This window comes from Varroa destructor, unplaced genomic scaffold (assembly GCF_002443255.2).
Source record: "Varroa destructor unplaced genomic scaffold, Vdes_3.0 BEIS01000005.1, whole genome shotgun sequence".
Lineage (NCBI taxonomy): Eukaryota > Metazoa > Arthropoda > Arachnida > Mesostigmata > Varroidae > Varroa > Varroa destructor.
In genome coordinates this window covers 10,040,526-10,061,132 of record NW_019211458.1, presented here as the reverse complement: position 1 = coordinate 10,061,132, position 20,607 = coordinate 10,040,526, and the positions used below count along the sequence as shown (strand labels likewise).

At 40.7% G+C, this 20,607-nt stretch overlaps 1 protein-coding gene across 1 annotated transcript in view; it reads right to left on the bottom strand.

Moving 5' to 3' along the window:
* LOC147755259 (isobutyryl-CoA dehydrogenase, mitochondrial-like) overlaps positions 1 to 20,589 on the bottom strand; it is a 23,086-nt gene extending 2,497 nt beyond the window's left edge. Inside the window, exons 1-3 of the mRNA XM_086991374.1 lie at positions 20,373 to 20,589; positions 579 to 808; positions 55 to 155 (exon numbers count right to left, since the gene is read on the bottom strand). Coding sequence (XP_086847500.1) covers positions 55 to 155; positions 579 to 675 — 198 coding nt within the window. The 5' untranslated portion in view covers positions 676 to 808; positions 20,373 to 20,589. The remainder of the gene's footprint in view (positions 1 to 54; positions 156 to 578; positions 809 to 20,372) is intronic.
* Between the last annotated feature and the right edge of the window lie 18 nt (positions 20,590 to 20,607).

Genomic DNA, 20,607 nt, shown 5'->3' with positions numbered 1-20,607 from the left:
TAGTTTCTTTTCTAAGAACAAATGCAATCATAACACGTATATGGTAAAACTCACTTCTTGATCCCACCGACGCATATTAGGTTGCCATTCCTTTAGAGCGAAGTCCTTAGCAATTTGTTGCATTTGAATTTGCTGTTCGTCCAAACCAACGGCGTCTATTATGGAAAGGCAGCGTTTTAGATTATGCTACCTTATTCGCTTGCATGTATTCTTTGTGTATCCATATAGTACTGAATGTTATGAATTTCGTAGTCGAGAACTTTCTGTAAAATAGGGTCTCTCATAACTTCACACAGCTTAGCCCATCGCATTACGAAAAGTTTGACTTATTATTATTTTCACTTGTTCATGAGGCCGTTTTGAAAATTTACTGCACACTAGTGGAAAACATTGAAATTGTTCTACGCTACTCAGGAACACGTTTTGGCATAATCTGCTTCGAATTATGATGATCGAATGATCGCTACTGGAAACAACAACTACCGATTTTGCACTGATACTAGAAGTTATATGAGCTCAATAAATATCCGATGAATTACTACTATTGACGTCCGAAAAGAGCCTTCAGTTTTACTTACCATCGAGTGCAAAGCGTGACGAAAGTCTTGACTGTTGACATGGCATATTAAAGCGACAGAGCGCTCGTGGTAGCCGTGTAGACAAAGTTGCTGCCATCGTGATGTGGCAACGTCAACGGACAAGCGTTCTGTAAGAAACAGGAGAGAATCCCTTACCCTAACGAGTGAGAAGCAGACGTATCCATCGCGGTACTGTCCTCGCACTCGCACTCCGTCATCAAAATGTTCGACTAAAGAAGGAACAAACAGCGCGTCTGTGAAAGGAGCGATATCTTCAAAATCGTTCAGCGTAGAAAAATAAGGGTTATCAAGCCTAATCGTGATAGACTATTTGAAAGATGAATGAGAACGGCGCAACGCGAGTTCATTTCGCGCTTTGCCCTTAGATTTGCCCATATGATATCTCACAACGTCATGCTTGCTAACGACAAATCATGACAAAGCACAAAATGACGCCCATTCATTGCCGCGTTGTACATTGTAGCTGGTTATTTATGGCTGTGTGTGAATTTCGATTTTATTATATCGTAGAACTATTTGATGAGATAAAATTCACAGTTACAAGATGTAAAATCTGCCATAAACTCAAACGAGACAGCTTGCTTACTGCGTGACACCCGGGGACTATCTTAAAATATGAAGTCGTTAACGACGGATAGTGTAACTTTTTTCAGTCTTCCTTAAAATTCTACATCAAGTTTCATCATATTGTCACCATTTTGCCGTTGAATATTTCTTAGTCACTTATCTTCATCGAGCCTCGGTGGCTTTTAAAAACTGTAACGTAATCCCCGTTTAGGAAGCAAACATTTTCCCCGAGGTGGGAATGATTTTGGTCCAATCGTCTTCAATGGTACCTTCTAAAATAGCATACATTACCGGTATATAGTGTTGTAACTAATCAAGCGTCGTTTTTTTTCTGACATAACTTGTCTTTAGCGGTATAGCTTTAAATGCGGGTAAAGATTCTAGCACAGTCTTAATCTCATAAAACAGGCATGTTGTTAGTGTTCATCTATGGTTTTGTGATTGCTCGCATAACGTACGGAAGACCCATCATAGGAATAGCTACAGCATCTTTTGACGCTAACTTTTAGTCAAATATAGTTTATGAGATCTGCTATTGACCTCGCCTGTGTTAAACATCACTGTTTTGCCCCTGAAAAACACTTGTTGAAACCTTCGAACGTTGGTGTAGTTCTGACTGGTAGAGATTTTAGACCCTTTTTCTTTCACTAAAGTTTGAAGCCAGTGCGTTTTGCGTAATTTGTTAGGTTTTTAGATAACGTCGGGTTGCTGCATTTGTCATAAGTGGCTCAACATATGTCTTATACTTGGAACAAATCAGCGTAAGATCTAATTGAAGCAACGCATTGGACGAAAAACTGCCACATATTCTGTGCGTTTCAAAACAATTGTCGTTGCAGCCCCTAAATCCTGGATAGTTCTAGTTCGTACGTTGAGGCGCTGCCACTGAAGTCCAATGAAAACTTTCACGTCTGAAGGGTAAAACAGCATCTTTTCAACTGATGGTTTCAAAATCAAACTTATTGGTTCTCTCTAGAACTAGTAAGCCGCCATTATCTTTGTCGATACCTGCACTGACGTGTACCTGATCTACTTTTTACAGATATTAGTAAGGGTAATATGTAGATGTACAGGATACCAAAGTTGTACCTTGGAAACAGCTAGGTAGTGCTAGCGGTGTTTGAGTAGTTGCTATTGATCCCAATACGGAACGAATAGTAGCGGAAAATAGCTTTGATCAGTCGATCAGAAGTGGGGAAGCATGTTAAAAAAGCGTGCAATGCGTAACCTGTTCGAACGCTGACTTAATTCGATGTACATTACGTAAAACACTTGAAAATAGTTGTTTTTCTGTAGGTACTAAAACTGAATTTTCTAAGGTACTCTCTTGAAAAAAAACGGTATACAAACAATAGCTTAAAAGCCACTCAGATTGCATAGACAATGGTTTTTAAATAGTAGTCGCAGTAGCTATGCGTGGACGGTAGCGATTGTTTTCTCGCAGGTACCTATAGATATATGTCGTGGCATAATGAAGATGCTTTCAGTGAAGTCAACCTTGCATTTACCGGTCGCTTTGTGGTTTTCACCCGTCTTATTAATAACAAAATCGGAGTTAAAAGGAAAAAAACGAATTTATGTAAGCAGTATATAAAAAGCAGGGATGTAGATGCCGTAATGGAATCTGGAACATAAGTCAGCCAGTTTAGTCTGAGTACTTCCGCGTATGGGAGAATAGCACCGGCGCCACAGACGCAATGGTCGCGTTGGCCGGCAAAGAAACAATGAGATAAGAGGTTCACGTCGCGTTGATTTACGATAAATGCGAAGATTACGTATGTATCATAACAAAGAGGGAAAAATCCATTTGTGATCTTAGCCGCGAGGAATGATGTAAGAATTGACTTAATGTACGAGCAAAAAAGACGTAACCAGTATAGGTTAACTTTAGCGCAGAGTTTGCCTGGCTTTAAGATGAAATACCGGCACCACGGCGTAGTCGAAAGCGTGATCTTTATTCAACCACGTCTTGTTGTATTTGAAGCGGAAATTTTAACTTGTCACATATATATGTCAGGTATTACATATCTGTGGATCTGGTAGCTAAATTTCGGCATATCGTCTAAATATACGACTTTTTAGAATAATGTAATAGATCAAATAGGCTTTACCGAGCTGGTTTACATGAAAGGAGCTGCTATCGGGATTTTGGTTTGCCAAATATTACCAAGCTGTATTTAAAGCGAACCGAAAGAAGCACAATATCAAATAATGATGTCATAATTTGTAGTAAGACATAACAATAAAAATAATAACGGAAGACATCATTAAATCTCGCTCAATTTTTGATCACATTAAAATTTTGCCCCTGCAGGCTGTGTATTACCATTCACGCAAAAGTAGACGTCAATAGGCATAGTTCCCTAAATAGATGACAGTCCCTAGCTGGCTTGAAATAGAATTTGTGAGAGTAAATAAATTCATGCTTCAAGTTCTGACGAGCTATTCAGTTGACAATAACAATAACAATAGTAAGATGTCACTGGTGGGCAAAGCGATTCGTTACATCGACAAGAACTTTTTTGTAGCCTGTTTTATCCCGCAGCGAAAGGAAACTTATTTCAGCAACTACGTGAAGTTCGTAGTTGAAGTTAAGCAGGAATCACAGTTGCCGCCGACATCATGAGCGTCATCAATGGCAGGAACAACCGCGTTGCTGTTATCTCCGTAGCTGCTGTAAATACATTGTAATTTAGACATTGTTACAGCCACGGTCCAGCGTGCATGAATACAGCCGAACGGAAAAGACACGACACAAACTAAGATGAGTACCAGCAGTTGTGGCGCCGACAGCGACGGCCACTGACTAAGCTGCGTAGGAGAGGATGTAAAGCGGAGGCGATGAGCAATAGACGATGATAGGACCGTTGCCATGCTTGAAGAACAAGACAAAGATCGTCATCGGTGCCGGAAATCACCAAGAATCATAACGAAAACGAAAAGAATTCATTGCATTTTTGCGCTTATGTAACAACAAAGAGATTTCAGAGGCGGCAGACGCAACGACAGCAGGCGACGTTTTGGGGCGTACGTATAGACGCGCACCATAATGATAACCAACAACAACATCTACAGCGGGCTGATACCACCGTAATCACTGCGATTGTTCCTCGTTTTTCTCCCTGCTGCTGCTGCTGCTGCTACTGCTACTGCTACTGCTGCTGCTGCTGTTGTAGGGCCATCGGCCATCAAAACAAGGTTTTCCTCCGCGTTTTCGTTTTCAGCGGCCATTTTGCGAGCTGCCGATAATGGCTGAATGAAATCGTGGACCCAGCTCCCCGTCGAAACTGTGACAGCCGATCGCGGTTCACTGACTCGCAGCCGTCGGTGCATACTTGGCCTGTCACTGAACAACGAACAAAAAATAATAACAAGATACGTGTCCGTGACATCCGTCCGTCCGTCCGTCCGTTTGGCTGTCGTCGGCCATCAGTGGAGCAGACGTGGACACTCCGCCGTCACCAAATCGGAATCAGGCGAATTATCTCGATCGTCCATGATACTATCTACCGCATCAACAAGACAAACGCATGGCATATCAGTCACTAGGCAATCGTCAATGTGGCAATTATTTTACTGAGAGGGCAAAGCCAATGACCACAGCGACAAATATATTGTTATTACACTAAAAACTAAGAGACAAACAAACGTAGCTGTTCCAAGGACCGGCACTGTTTGTATTTGCCCCTGCTTAAAGTAATTGCTCGTATTATATAATGCAGTATTATATGGTCCGCACAGTGTTGCAGACCGATAATATACATGAAAGTAATATTGAAATGCAAACGCGAAATATATATATATACACACATAAAGATTGGAATGAGGGCAACACCACAATCTAACAAAAACACTTAGATGAGTACTTACGTCTTGATATCGAACAATAAACCTATTTATGAATAGAAGTCGGCTGTACCTTCCCCCTGATTTCAATACAACTAACTATTGATATCCTTTTGATAGAAATGGAATATGCAGTTGCCTGCTTACTTCAGTACTATCTGGAGAGAGGTCCCGCAGTCTTGAGACGGCTGAAAGTAGCTAACAGGAGTCAAGGTGGGAAGTTACTGTTTTGTCACTACAATTGGATATTTTTTCTACAGTTATAGCTGATTATCATAATGTTAAGAAAATGTTCAGGATATTACCGCGTTGTTCTGCTCTGAGATACTTAGTTTTTTTTCCCCGCACAAGAAGCTTATTTATATAAATTTCTTTTATGTAGCACTTGCATTTTGCGTCATTAAAAGATGTTTCCCGTGTGGAACCGGCGTAATCTTCCAGGTTCGTTCCGATTACGTCGCGCACATCCCAGTTCACTCGAAGCCTTCGCGTTAGATTTTCAAACGTTTCGCGTCCGATACCGAACAGAAATGTTGTTCGACACTTGTGTATACGGGCTCTCCGCAGGTTGGGGAGGGCATTGCAGCTACGTCAATAACATATCTGTCAGCATTAACATCGTTTTATTTACATGATCACTATGGTCGTGACCCTTCAATCATCTTGCTGCTTTTTCCACGCGCTCGCTACGGTACCTTTGTTAGTTAACGGTCGAAATCGTTCGACAACGATACTACTTTTAGCAGTTAGACAGATATATTCTTTGTACGACTCCCTAAATGAAAACGAATACACATACAATAGGTGTAGGAACTAATGGGCTTCAACTAACTGTCAATAGCTTCACAGATCGTGCTTGAGTGTACGCAAAGCGCTCGCTATGAGGGGCGTCTGTCCCTATTTGCCTTCGGCTTTTCCCAGCCGGCCCTTGACAATGGCAAGGAACAAGCGGTTTCTCTTCTACGAGGTATCACCTTTGGCAAAAGTCTATCTCACCGAAAAAGCCGTCTGTTGTAAGATATTGGCTTTTTCGATGTAGTTTTTGATCTGGCTAGAAGTGTAACTATTTTTTTAATAATAAAATGTGATGTATATGTTATACAAATAGATGGAACATTCTACAGACTTGACGAGTAAGCCTAGTAGACGATAACGGTACTATTTATCAGTTATGATATATTTCATTAGGCACATGGCAATATACGTATAATATTTAGTGTACTGATGCGCTCGGCTCATTAGCATTACTATCACGGTTACGAGTGTTCTCATGGTGGCAATAGCTCGTATTGGTTCACGTTGTGTCATCTTGCTTTGCCCATCGGGTGGCCACTATACCTGGCATGATGTAACAGCATAGACGTTGCTCCTCACGACCGAGATAATAGCTCTACGATATAATGGATCTGGCGACAGGTTGAACATAATCAATTTCAAACGGTAAATACATTTTGTGATTAAAAGAAACCTGTACCGCATTACTAAACATTACGCGAACAATAAGCAGATACGAAAAAGGACAGGCGAGGCTTATACATGTAATGTCTTCACGGGAGTAATTCGTTTCTGATCGAAACTATCTTCAATTAACGCATTCGCAAAGCATGCAATTTACTTCGAACTTTTATTGAGCCTTCTGGTAGCGTTTGTAAGTCCGCTAGGACAGGAGATATATATGGCCAAAGGATGGACAGACTGTGGAAGGGCCAGTTTCTATATTCAAACGACCAGAACTCGAGTAACGTAGCTCTTAATTACGTCCGGCGGTCAAATCATTACTTCAAACGCTATTTTTTAGCACGAAACAGGGCAAATTAATTAGCATCGAAGCCGGCTGCCAGTTTAAAGCACTGCTTAGCTTTTAATTCTGGCAGCTTTAGCTGTTGCAGGCTACCTTAACTGGAGTTTATAGTAGAATTGCTCGTTGCTCTGAAAGCGGACCCAACGCAGCACTTTGTTTACGACCTTTGACGCAAAATAGTTGGGTCAAGGCACCCGTCCACAGTTATCCATTGCTGCAGGGCGAAACCCAGTTTACACGGTACCTATACACAGGTGCGTATTCCTTTATCTACCAGTTCTAGTGAAACAAAGCCTTAATGCAAATATATCTGCCAGCCCGACAACGACAACAACTATAAAGAAACCATAACTAACCGTCATGAAGCATATTGTCTCGACAATGTTATGATAACCGATAAGCTCTGTGTATAAAATAAAGCTTCAGTTTTTGCTAGTATCGAGATGTCATTGATTCAGTGGGTAGTTAGGCACCAGCTGGACTTGCCTGTCAATGTATGGCTTAAATTTGTACTTTTATAAAGTGTACTCTGTAGTAACACGGTAAGTTAGTAAAATGAAACTAGGCGGGCCAGTTTGATTTTTTTGATGTGGTGGTCTCACATTGGATTAATAAGGGGCAGATCTGGTGACGATTTTGATACTGGAATGGTTCGCTTACCAGTCGCTTACTAGTAGGTCAAACTGACCTACTAACCCGTATGTCACCTTTTGGACAGAAACTCTAGCCAATATCCGACGCATCTCGTTGGCAGGACACTCCTCTTTGTGCTCGTAACGTAACAAACGAGCCTTGATCAAAAATCGTTCTCTTGTATTTATCTGAACTAGACATTACGAAACCCTTAATCAATTTATAAAATGAACCACCTATCTGTAATCGAACGTTTTAGGACTCCCTGTTGCTTTAGAAAACACAGTAAGCTGGTTATTAGCCTATTCGTAGTAGTATTGAAGTATCACAGATTTGGCCTGAAACGCCACTGTGTCGTTGTGCACAAATAGGATGCGCATAACTTCAGTGAGAGCTTAAAGTGTCCTTAAAGAGCGCGTGTTAAAGTGTCCTTTCTGTAATTTTTTTCAGCCTTAATTTCCCTTCCACCATCGTCTTTCAAAACGGCAAAGCATCATTTCAGCGCAAAACGTTTCCGGGACGACGGTTACATTAGGGGTCATCGATTTCTTCGCTCATATACAATCCATTGCTTACTGGCAAAGATTTATAAATAGACATGCCGTATCAGACTTCAATATAAAAATGAGAGTTAACAATTGACTAAGATTCATTGGAAGACTGCTAAAGAAAAGAACACTGTTATCTGCTGTTATCTCCCAGTGACAAGCGAACGAGGCTGTCTTTTTCCGAGTGTTTAATATAGTCGAGAAGTGTGTGTAAAGACACAGTTTTGTTTATATTCTCTAGAATATTTTTATACGTTACAAAATATTAGGTCAACTATTCAAGCCTTTTTCTCTGAAAGTTTGAAACAAAAAAGAGGTACAGCCTTCGACGGGAGTCACACTCGGCGACGACTAAAAAATACCCCGCCACTGTTGTACTATTATCAAGTAGACAAAACAGAAATTACCGTGTAGCATATCTCCTTAATCAACAGCCATTATTGCCTGTAGACAGTTGTTTAGTTGTCGTTAGACAGAGCAGAGAGCAAGAGAGTTTGGCCAATTTTTCGAAAAGTTTTTCTTTTAGCAAGTTTTTTTGAAACTACATTGAAATTGAAAATGAGTCAGTATTTGCTTTTCTATCAACTTGAAACGAATGTAAATACGTCTTACAAAATGCATAGCGAGCGTTTCCCCTGTGATGAGGCTGTCAGACGACGCGTGAATTATCACTAACGGTAGTACGCTGCCACCACGCCCTAAGAGCGAATTTGGACATATTGCATCACTCAACATGTAGATTATGCACGCAAACAAATTTAGAAAAAATTTGGTCGACAGTCCCGGGTTGGTAAGTGTCGTTATAATCACCACTATTATAGCTACCGAATTTCAAATACTAGAGTTGTTCATCATACCGCATGACCGACTATTGCTGCTTGCGACACCTGCAAACCTTCCATCTGCGATAGAAGCCATTCCGGTGATAGGAAGCAAACTGTGTTTTCGAGAGCAACTACGCCTGCATAGTAGATGCCAGTCGGGGGAATGGCGGAAGGGGTTCGGGATGGCGTCAGCTTAACGCTTACTCAATTATTTCGATTTTTTTTTTTTTTTTAGGAAAAATCATAATTGCAGTACTACGTCGGACTAGAGCTGCAAGCCATCATTTTTTTTTTTCTTGTTTATCTACAGGCACGATTTGAAAATGAATTTTTGTTGAAACAATGTTTATATTTATAGTTGATAATCAATAGCGTGTGCTCTTAGCGTTCAGCTGGTCTAATTTTTATTAATTAAAATTGAGATGAATGTCTTACAATTATAACACACTCTTAGTGTTACAATGAAGACTAAATTTATTTGAATAAAATAATTTGTTTAGATAGAGAGTAGGAAAGAGTGTCTATATCTTCAAGTCCGTTAAGCGTAGTTGTCCGATTCTGCTGCAGGATCAGTGTGAATAAATTCTTTCGTAACTATTACTGTTTAAACAGCCAAGAGTACATAGGCTCTTACATGCAGGTATTAACTTTTTGTCCTAACGTAACTTCATACGTCATAGCTATACATTTTAAAGTTTTGCATATAGATTATTTATAGCATCAATAGTCTTATTGCAAATGATTCATCTCAAAGTCTTTTACGACTTGCTTAGCAAGCGTTTAATGCGGACCATCTTCCGAGAAGCGTCAGTCTGTCTATTTCATAATTCGCCATAGGGCAAGGTGTCCTAGATGATCAGTTCCGAATGGTTTATAAACAGTGCTACCTACTGCCTTGAAATTTTCATTTGGGCTGTTTATAATTTGGCTCGTTTAAGTGGCCTCAGACGGACAGAAAGTCTGGCGAGGCGAAACGAAGCTGTCTGAACTTAAAAATCGCGGTCTGACGCATCCAAGTTCGTGTAACGTTTGAGAGGTGCGCAGGTGTAGATAGATTCTTATTGGACTAAATCAACGTTCACACAACACACGTCAGGGCCGGATGGCGCCAAATGGTTTTTTCGGCTTTTTACTTTTCAACAAATTTCCTGGTTACAATAAGAAAGCGCCACGCACATCTGACGGCTAGACAGTCTCTAGTTGCACAAATGCTTCCAAAAAAGGTTCCGCTTGAATATTTGTCAATATCTATTCCTCGTTCAGCTGTAACCCCACCGCCTTGAGTCACTAAGTATCGCCCATATCGCAATGGCGAATCTATGTTGTTGATAGACGTTGTCTTGATGAACCTACGTTAAACAGCGTTTCGTCAACAGCTCTATCTCTTTCATTTTCTGCTAAACAGGTAGCTTAGAACGGCTTTTTATGCCAGCCCCAGATACACACAAACAAACGTTGCACATGATGAAAAGGTCTTTCCTACGGGTAGTAGATATTATTTGCCCCGTTTGGGCGCATTGGGCCCTGGTGAGCATCGCATGAAATGTGCTAGCGACTGTGGCAAAATAGGACGAGGCTTGCATTGTCTGTGACATTGTGTTTCCTCTCGCCTCATACGTCAGATATTCTTTTTCAAAATGCAAAAAAAAAAGACTTGGTAGCCCGCATTTTTCATCGCGTGATCTATCTGCGCATGCTTCTCGCGCAGAATTTGTCCTAGCAAAGCAGCTATGCGCTAGCCTTGTCAGGTATACCCAAGCTCATACTCGATCGAAATGTTTTGTCACATTTGAGGGCATCGTTCACTCGGATCCTAGTCGGGACTGAACAGACAGTTCAGGGATCTGAAAAGACGCCTGTCGCTAGGCGCAGGTAAGGCAATCGTGAGTCGAAAACAAACTCGCAGCGAGATGATGTGACGTAAAAGATAGCGGAAGGCTCTTTCCGATCAACGCCTCTGATAACCAAGATGCTATTAGCTGACAAGCAGACGCTGAAAGCTCGCGTGGCTGCCGAAATGATTTGTCGGAATAGCGGGTCTAATACCCAGCGCGTTATGTACTTTGTGACATTTAATAATTCTGAACGCCATAACGTATTGTCTGCTTAGGACGAACATTTTCGAATTTTCCCATTGACTCTTCGACGGTTTTACCCTTGCGTAACGATCTTTTATGCCAGTAGAGTAAAGGCTGTCATCGCGAACCGTAGCGTTGCAGCTAAAGGAGAATTGATGTTTCAGGATTTTTTCCATAGGGTGCGCCTACTGCTAACCATTCAAGTTGTTTACATATTTTGTCGAAATACGTCGCTGACTTGGACGTTATTGAACGATCATAAATAAGCCAGTAAATGTATCTCGATCTTAACAACTACATTACCCACCTTAAAGACTAGTGGACTTCTATCGAAGTAAGTATTTTCATCCATTTAACCGTTCCGACAGACCAAGTTGAAACGGATCAAGCTACTCTACCTAAGCGTCAGTATGTTCTGCTGTTGATACTTACAGACATCCTACTATTTAGATGTTTTTATTCCGAGATAAGCACTATAGATTTCCGTCACATTATGGCGATATTATCATATTGATAACATTATTGCCTTTGACAGGTCTCTGTTTCCTCTTTTCTTCTCTACCGTTCACTGCCGAATGAATATGCTCGCACCAAATGTAAAACGACATTTTCCCGGTCCGCACCTGTAGGAATTGTCTGGAACTTAGGGATGATCTCTTCCCCCCTTTCGTTTGCTCTAGCTAACCGAACTATCCCAAATAATCAGATAGATATAATAAGATAATAAATCGACTGTGACTTCCAGCACAGGCAGCAGAACCAACGTTAGCGGAAAGGAAGACATATATATATATATGTGGGACCCGAAATGATATTTCGCTCCTATTGATGTTTGTCTGTGTGAATGCAAGTGCGGTGCGTAAACATAAATCATTCTGCGCTTGAAACGTCCTAGAACAACATCTGACAACTACAAGATGTTGCTTAGGTGTCTATTGGGGCTTGCAATTACTGCATGTATATGTATGAGCTCGTTTCCAGATTGATTACCAAACGCCTAGCATAAACCCTAATCCGTAAACAAGAAATTTATATCCGTGCAAAGTTTATGTGTTCTCTAATCAGCGCCTACCAAAAGCTTCCGATGGCAATAGTGTTGCTTATCTTTTGAAAAGGGTGAGTCATCTTATGAGCAATGACATTTTCCACAAATACACCATATTCATGTGTATGTTAACAGTAACACAAATACAAACTTTCAAGTATAACGTGCTACTATTCTAAGCGTTTCTAAGTAAATACGATACCAGACTACGCTAGCTGGCGTCAAACACTCGAAGTATACACTAACGCAGCAAATGTTCTATTATAGGTAAACTTGTCTTAGATGCCGCCGATATCTCGGGCTAAATGGTATTCAGTCATTAGAAAATTGCCCTTTTTATGTTCGAACTCTGTACCCTGCTATAGCGTACGCCTCGTGAACTTTTGTATGCATATGTAGTATCCAACTGCATTTAGTTGAGGGAACGGAATATGATCATTGGAAAGGCGTCTCGAATCGGCTTTCACGAGTTACCCAAAGGCCAAACGGTTTACATTGTAGCTTTTGCACTTTGATGAATATTGCCGGACGAGCGTTCGGTAGAATTTAAGACCAAAGACAATCATATCCTGCCGTCAATGTTCGAACGTAACGAGGGACTAACATCAGCTCCGCCATTACTTTGACGTGGGGCCACTTGGGCAACAACGGGGTCGAAAGCTTCGACACAGGAAATAGCGGCAGCAGACGCAGATGCTACGCAGAAATGTTTTTTTTTTTATTTATATTTGCAACCATCAGGCCATCAGGATCCGTATGTTCTGTTTAATTCCTTCAGAGAAAAGTGTTTGCATCGTAATTAACAATATAGAAACAGTTTTACACAATTGTAGTCAGTCATTGCGCACCCCTGTAATTACTACTGTTTAAAGAAATTAGATATTTTCTCCTCAGAACTACCCCTTTATATAGAGTAACTTGAAAGAGGACATCTGGATTTGACCGAAGTAATAAAAATTTAACTAGAAACTTCAAATATAAATATGGATATCTTTGGGCATATCTCGGACCAAAGAACAGCGCATTAAATGTTTTCTGTCGTTTCTTGGACCCTTTCATTCATTCACTGAACATATTTCACTCCTGTTCCACAGATACGCTGAGTTCTGTCTACGTCCTTTATTATGAAGTTAAACCTTCACTTATACGTACGTATTTTCCAACGAATCTGATCGAAGCCATAGCGCGGGCTTCGCTGTTATCTAAATAAAACGGGCTTGAGCAAGGGAAACTAATTATACGGCCCTATGGTGTTTCTAGTAAAATATGTTTGACTATTATACGAACGATCTGCCTTTCTTCGATGCCCTGGAGGCGCATCGAGTGGGAGACATATTTGAGGTATGGTCTATCTATCGCATTTATTATTTCAAAACATAGGCGAAAATAGCTAAAAAGACGAAGCCCTTATATAGTAATTCAGTAATCCATTGTGCTTATTCTAGCTGCTTAATGAACAACGAACAGATCTGCCTTGATTGATTCGCGCTCATGATATGAGCAAGATATATGATGCGTAAACACTATCAACAAATACGTATTGGACGTTTTTTTTTTTTGAGTGTTGTGGTGAACAAACTTTTTTGTTTTTTTTTTTTTTTCACCAACACTGCGCACAGTTGATTCAACGTGCCTTCCGGCCTTATACGTTTGTCAATTAATCGTAATTCGTCAACGTCCTATGCTGTAAAAACCGGGTGGACTAACTAATTTTTCTTACTAACCGTAATGCATGCCATATCAAAATTATGATTTTGTTGTTAAATTTCATCATCTCTGGGGTTTTTCATAGTGTAGACAAACTGGTGTTCTTTCGAACCCCTCTCTAAATACTGTATCGCTATTTTCCTTGGAATAAACCCAAATGCTTCTAGCGCTTTTATTGCTGCTATGCAATTAGTCACGAATGACTAATCCCTCATGCTGTTCGTTTTCGACTTACAGTGTATACCAGCTAAATTAATTAATTTATATATTAGTCACAGTTTCCTTATAGGTGGCGCAACTGACACACCCTGTGAAGAGGTAATAGTACCACATAATCGTTTGCGAGTTTCGAGGATCCTGCATAGAATGACAATGGGTGATTTGCCACAGGCAGCCCTACGAGCAGTATTTGACATGGACCTGCTGCGCCAATCTAAAACCTATCCAGTCAATGCCAATACGGGTGAAACATAATTATAATTATTCATCCAATGAAGTCACGACATACTGTTTTTATTTGTATTTGTCACACATAAGCTTAGGATTATTTTCTGTCACAGTTGGAAGCACCAACTCGAAACGTATTCGGAAGGTACGAATAACAAGCAATAAATACTGACTGAAGTCAAAGTTCATCGAATAGTTCCACCTGTGAAGCCTGCAAACAATCCTTCTTCGCAAACTGCAATCAACAGCGTGTCAATTTTATATGTCGTTCGACGATATTCCTTCTAAAACATCGGCGTTCGTTTGGCGCGTAGATTCGTATATTGGCAGCAGTCGCTCCGCCTCCTTTGTGTTTCCCCATCCGATATGTACCTAACACAGTAGGCCAATATAGATAAGGGTTGAATAGGGCAGACGATGTACCGGAAACATTCGAGTAAATGTTAGCCAAATGCTGTTATGATCCTACGAGCATGTCATACGCACTATCCTATAGAATTGTCGGTGACCTTGCTTAACACGTCTAAGGATTACCGTTGTTTGGAAACCCTCACCGGCCTTCACAGCTCGCATTGTTCGCAGTGAGGCCCAAACAGCCATATTAGATCAGCCTTCGCAGCTAATGGCCGTAGCCAAGCGTGTCTGTACGCATGAGCCTGTTATATCGTTGCATCAACTCTAACGGTGAAAACGAAAAGCGTCTACCAAAACAAACCGAAGATCTGCTACCTTGGCGGAATTTCCCAAGGTCTTCGGTTTGTTAAGAACCACAGAAGACGAAACAGGTTATGGTGTCGTACTTTTTGCATATCATTGTATCTTACTGCAGCAACGGCCGGTGATGGGCGGCCACAAAGGGCATAAATGCCGAATACCAAGCGACTGTGGAAGGATGAATCAGCAATTAGATTGCGGTTCGTCAAGGAATGACACTTGTTTCTTAAGCCATATTGTCAAGCATCTTGAACAAATGATCATATCTTTTATATGTCGTATGCTATAACGCTATACTCGTCGGTCTCGTTTCAACGAAGAACTCAGTTGCGTGATTGCGTGACTCACAATACATGTTAGTTTCTCATCGTTTTTGGCGTACACCATGATCTGTAACGCATCCGCTTGAAGTTTGTAAGTGTTGTGTGATTTCTACTCGAATTTCCTCAAAATCAACACAAAAGTGCTTGAATACGTTATTTGCCTATAAGGGCCGCCATCAGTGTTGTAAAACATACACCGTTCGAACAATTTTACAAGTAAAGAACTATCAATGTTTAGAGTAATAGGGAAATGGCAGATGTATAGTAGCGACGAGTAAAGTTGATACCGGTAAAACAGTGGGAGGAAATCACAAGCTCTTTGTCGCCTGCTTTATTGTTGTCGTTTCCTTCTAAAGAGGGGAAAAATAGGACGAATAGGATCAGAGTGCTATTCCGTCCCTGACCCCCCACCTCCTGCTAACTTCCATGTCTATAGACTGGCCGGATTTTTGTTACGGAATTAATAAGGAAAACCTGTCTAAAAACAAATCCTGTAACATACTTGGTTTAACAGAAATAAGTGAAAAATTTATCAACTACTCGATCAAGCAGTTAATTGATCTCTCTCATCAAATTAATTGGCCTAGTTTAGCTAGAGCACAGCGACGCGACTAACCATTTCAACGTAGCACATTTATGTCCTTCGATAATAACAATTTTTACTTACCTCTAACCAATGCCGGTAACGCGAAGCTAGTAAAATGCCGCTAGTAGCAGCTTAGTTAAATCCTACCTATGTGGAAACCATTTCTTTGGTTTACCTCTGCTAAATCAGCTCTGTGAATGACGGAGCGCCGTGCTACTTTCAGTGGAGAAACAGACCATAACAAAGCGTATGTCTGTCTGCATTCTAGTATGAGGTTTCTTTTTTCGACTATCACAAAAGTCATTTCACTAACATCCATTGTGTCGTTGCGACCGATGCTGCCGTCGCTGATTTTGCCGCTACGTCGATTGTCGCTACAGCGTATGGTATTATAATCCCTGTAGAATAACAGTGCAAAGGGCGTCGATAATATTCGGTCGGTCGGTCGGTCGGACGAACAAATCGTTTATGCCGCAGTTACCCGCAGGCCATTAGCGTCTGTCGCAAACTTTCTTTCAGCAGATAGCAAGGGACGGCCGTTTGCCGTTGATCCGGCCGCTACGGTTGCTAAGGTCGGCTACTTTTCATTCATGGACGCTGTCTTTGTGGTCTGTGGCGTAACAGGACTTCCGCTATCGACGCCTTCGTCCCTTGTCATGTATTGCCGATTCAAATATAAACAAGTCAAATACGATTCTTCGCCATGTACTACGATCTTCATTTACGCACACTTGATCGAAGATTTGATGAAATATTATTGATTGAAGACGTTCGGTATCGACGTTGCCACTGCGTCAATATGCAGATTCGTTTAACAAGCATGACGAGATGGTTTCATTGCTGCGTTAAATTTGTTGGCCAATCGGTTTACGTATCGAACTGCAAATCTTCGAAGCTATTTTCGAATCAACGCGCAGCTACTTTGTCAACAAATGGCGTATAAGCTTGAACCCTATTGCCATATGGGTTTAACAATGCCATCCACTAAAATGGCCAGCAGCCTCGACTACTGGAAATCATAGAACGATAGAGCTGAATAACTAAGAAATAAAAATTCAAGTAGGCCAACCCGACTTCGGGCACTGTAGGCTTTCTAAAAATTTCCCCAAATCGAATAGGAGAAGTTATAATCGAAGTAGATGACAAAAAGTTAATAATGTCGTCTCGATCTTTTAGAATTTGTAGACAGGACTTTCCGACATAAATCTACTGCTATGCTAAAGTTGGGGAAACGTTTGAGGTAGCACCTCGCTAAATCCTTTCTGACAAACTGCTAGAATCGAAAAGGCTAGCAATACGGACAGCACAGAGCAGCTGATGTATTGAGGTACAACTATTCGCTATTGAAGTAACAGTATCACGAATAGCTGAATCATCGCTAAAACAACGGCTACGTACGATCAACGACTATACTTCATGTACGTCGCAGCATTGACGTAAACGTATCTGCCTGTTAGGAGCAATACATGATCCAGTATTGCAAACGGCAAAATATTTGCCCTTAAATTACAAGGCCACAATCACAGAACTTTGACGTTTTTCACGCAAAACACACAAATGCCTAACGTCTGAGTTTTACATATCGTGTTCGTGGCTTATCGTAGCGATCCTAAAACATTTACTAATGATATGAACGCAAAAATCACATCGAAAGGGAACCCATTTACGACGTTTCATTGTTCTCACTTTCAGTCCTCTCTTGACTGAACGAAATTCGTGAGAATAGCGCAACACGTGCCCACTCTCGTTGTTATTACAATTACAAATTGTTTGTATAGAAATACTATTCCAAATGTCTTGTTAGAGCAATGGACTGACACGTGTTCTGCACGCGAGGTCCCGTAATTTGTCTACAAAGTAGCATTGGTCGTGACTTTTTCGTTACGATCGCCTGTTAGCTTTTGACCCTCGAGGCAATTGGAATCATAAATCATACTCGTTGAACGGACGATGGCCGCTTAGACGCGTTTCTTGCGGGAAATTTTTGTTATCGCCGAGTATGGTAGGTTCGACGTTAGCCACTGAACTACCATGAGATGTTAGCCTGCGTAAATGAACATCTATCCCGCGTATATAGGCAACACTATAAAACTATTCCGTAAACTGTAAAACGAAAAAAAAAAATCACCAAACCATAAAACACCTTAGAAGACCTGTGCTCGATATATTCGATTTATATTTAAGGATACTAGTTAAGGGTAATAACCCGCGTCGACGAGTGACAACGATAACAATATGGTGACGCTGTCTATTAACAAAGACATGAGACTAGGAGGACAACTCGAAGGTTGTTCAGCTCCGCCATGGGGCGACTAACAGCCCTGCAAATGAACATTAAATTAAAAAAGATAACCCAAGTAATTAATTGTTCATTAATTGATTTACTAGGTATCTAGAAATTGAGAATGAAGCAATGGTAATATTTTTCGTTTGCAAAAAAAAGTTGTTAAACAAAATCCAATCAATTATATATGCTTACCCTTTAATTAACCTTATTATTATTTTAAAGAACCTTTAATTAAGCAGTTACTAACGGCGTTATACAGTCTTGGTTCTATGGAATCCATAAAGGGATGACGTTTTCAAAATATTATTATATGACAACGATGCTTTATATGCGAAGATTTGAGAAGAGCGGAAGTTTGACTTTTTTGATCATTCGAAAATTTCTTTTACTATTGTTTGCATTAGGTCGAAAACACATACTTCAGCTAAAGCTGTAAGGATTTCAATTGAAAGTTGACTAGCGCAGTAGTAAGCCTGTTTTACAGAAAGAGGAACTAAAAGAAGCGCTTTCTATCGATAACTTCGCTATGGCTGAATCTGGTAAGTCGGGTTCGGTATGCTATTGGCTAGCAGTCATAGTTGGAAGTTTTAGTACCGGAAGCGCAATATTTGGAATTTTAGATGGACACAATGGACGCTGTACCTGCTTGTTAGCTGAAGAATCAAAGTAAGTACTGCGCTTGCCAACCCCAAGGACCCACGACCCCAAGGATCCACGAAACAGTTAAGAGTCAGAACTTATCATGCATCGCTGATTATCATTGCATTTCGATGCGCCTTCCAGCGGCTCATATGGAAACGGCGGAAGCTAGTATCTGCGGGATAGACCGACATAATATCTCACCTAAACGTTGTATGCTCGGCATGCTAAGGAAAGAGCTTCTGAGGGTGCTAACGTACAGACTTGCGTGCTCTCTCTGTATGATACCCAAGTCTAGTAAGAACAAAACAGCAGGCTGCTATATCAGCGTTGATATATGTAACAGTCATCAGACATGCGGCCTCTGGTTTACTTAAAGCGCCGGGCATGTTCTGATTATGCCGATAAGGAAATTATCTAGCAGAACATCTAATTCTAGTGAGATTTACGTTATGCGGTTGCCAAATAGAAAGACCCGTTTGAAAGAGAGCAGATTTGTGCGTTGTATTACCCGTGCTACGAACGAAAGGCAATGTATCCTTTAGCAGGATAACCCATCAGTCCTGAACTGCTTCTCTGATAATTTAACGCTTTTCTAGACTAATAGAACTTATGGTAGCCCAAATCTTAATCTTTTTTGTGTATGGCTTGATCAAACGAAACTCTGACGAGTTTCAGCATGTCAAGATTAAATCGTTCACCGCATATTAAATATCAGAGAGAATCAAAGCCTACGCGTGTTTAAGCAAAAATAGGAAAAGTTACAGATATACGCACTTAAATTATCAAAACTTAAAACACAACGGTAATTTTTCAATAAAATTAATGCTTGTACACTGAGATGTTACATATTATTCATATTTGGCTATCGCATAATATGTAAATATATATATATGTATAAACATAGTGTCTGCTACGTTTTTATGCTGTCTTACGATTTTCGACGAAAATCTAAATATGCAAAAAAAAAAAAGGTAAAAAAAAAATTGTCGAATGCGCTGATTTCCTACTAGCTGATCATAGGCTACTACTGGTAATGCTGATATTGGCGATGTCTGTGGCGTTCAAACAGCAACATGAAAATAATGAGTAAGTAAATGAATGCTCAGTTGGGCTTGTAAGAAATCCCTGCGTTTTTTGCCGTTTGTCGCTGCCAGGTAGAATGGAGCGTCAGTGAAGTACCGTTCACGACACTCACTGTAGAGGCAGCGACGGCCATCTGTTGCAGAATCATATACTACTAAACAAGATGGCGCGTCAGTAAAAATGAAAAAAAAAAGCCGCATTAAAAAATTTCCGATAATTTGGCGCATTTTTTTGATAAAACCCAGTTTTCTATACTCGTCCAATACTGATGAATAGATGCGGCAGTTAAAACTCGTTAGATTATTCGTGCCTCGTACGATCGCGCACGTAGTTTGTGGCGTTTCCGTTATGGATCGATGCAACTTGTTTCGGCGCAACTTAGCTAGATTTTGAAATATGCTTGCCCTCATGTAGAAAATATGTCACATAATAGACTGACAGTGTCCAGTCTAATCAGTAGAACGTTCGCTAACTGTACACATGATAAGTTATATTTGTTGTATTACACTCAAAAAACAATGCCTCGAAAAATGTTTATCGCTATTAGGTGCATTGATCAACACGTACTGGTTTCGCTAAATCAGGCGGGTAATTCAAAAGTTATGCAATGCTTCTATCAGAAAAGGAATTTCGTTTACTTACGTTACGCCTGTCGGAGGTAGTGGACCGCAAGCCCCCTTAGTCGGCACTGGTGTGGGAGAGTCAGTGAAACACCCCTCAACAATAGCAGCAACTGTGAGGGTTCATCGCGAGTCAAGCTAAAATCTTCGCTATTCGCTGCTCGGGTGCGGTGTTCGCAAAAACATCAGTAGGTGGAACGATACGTTATTGCGTAATAATGGTACAGCTGTCGTTGCTGTTACTGCCCATCGGCGTA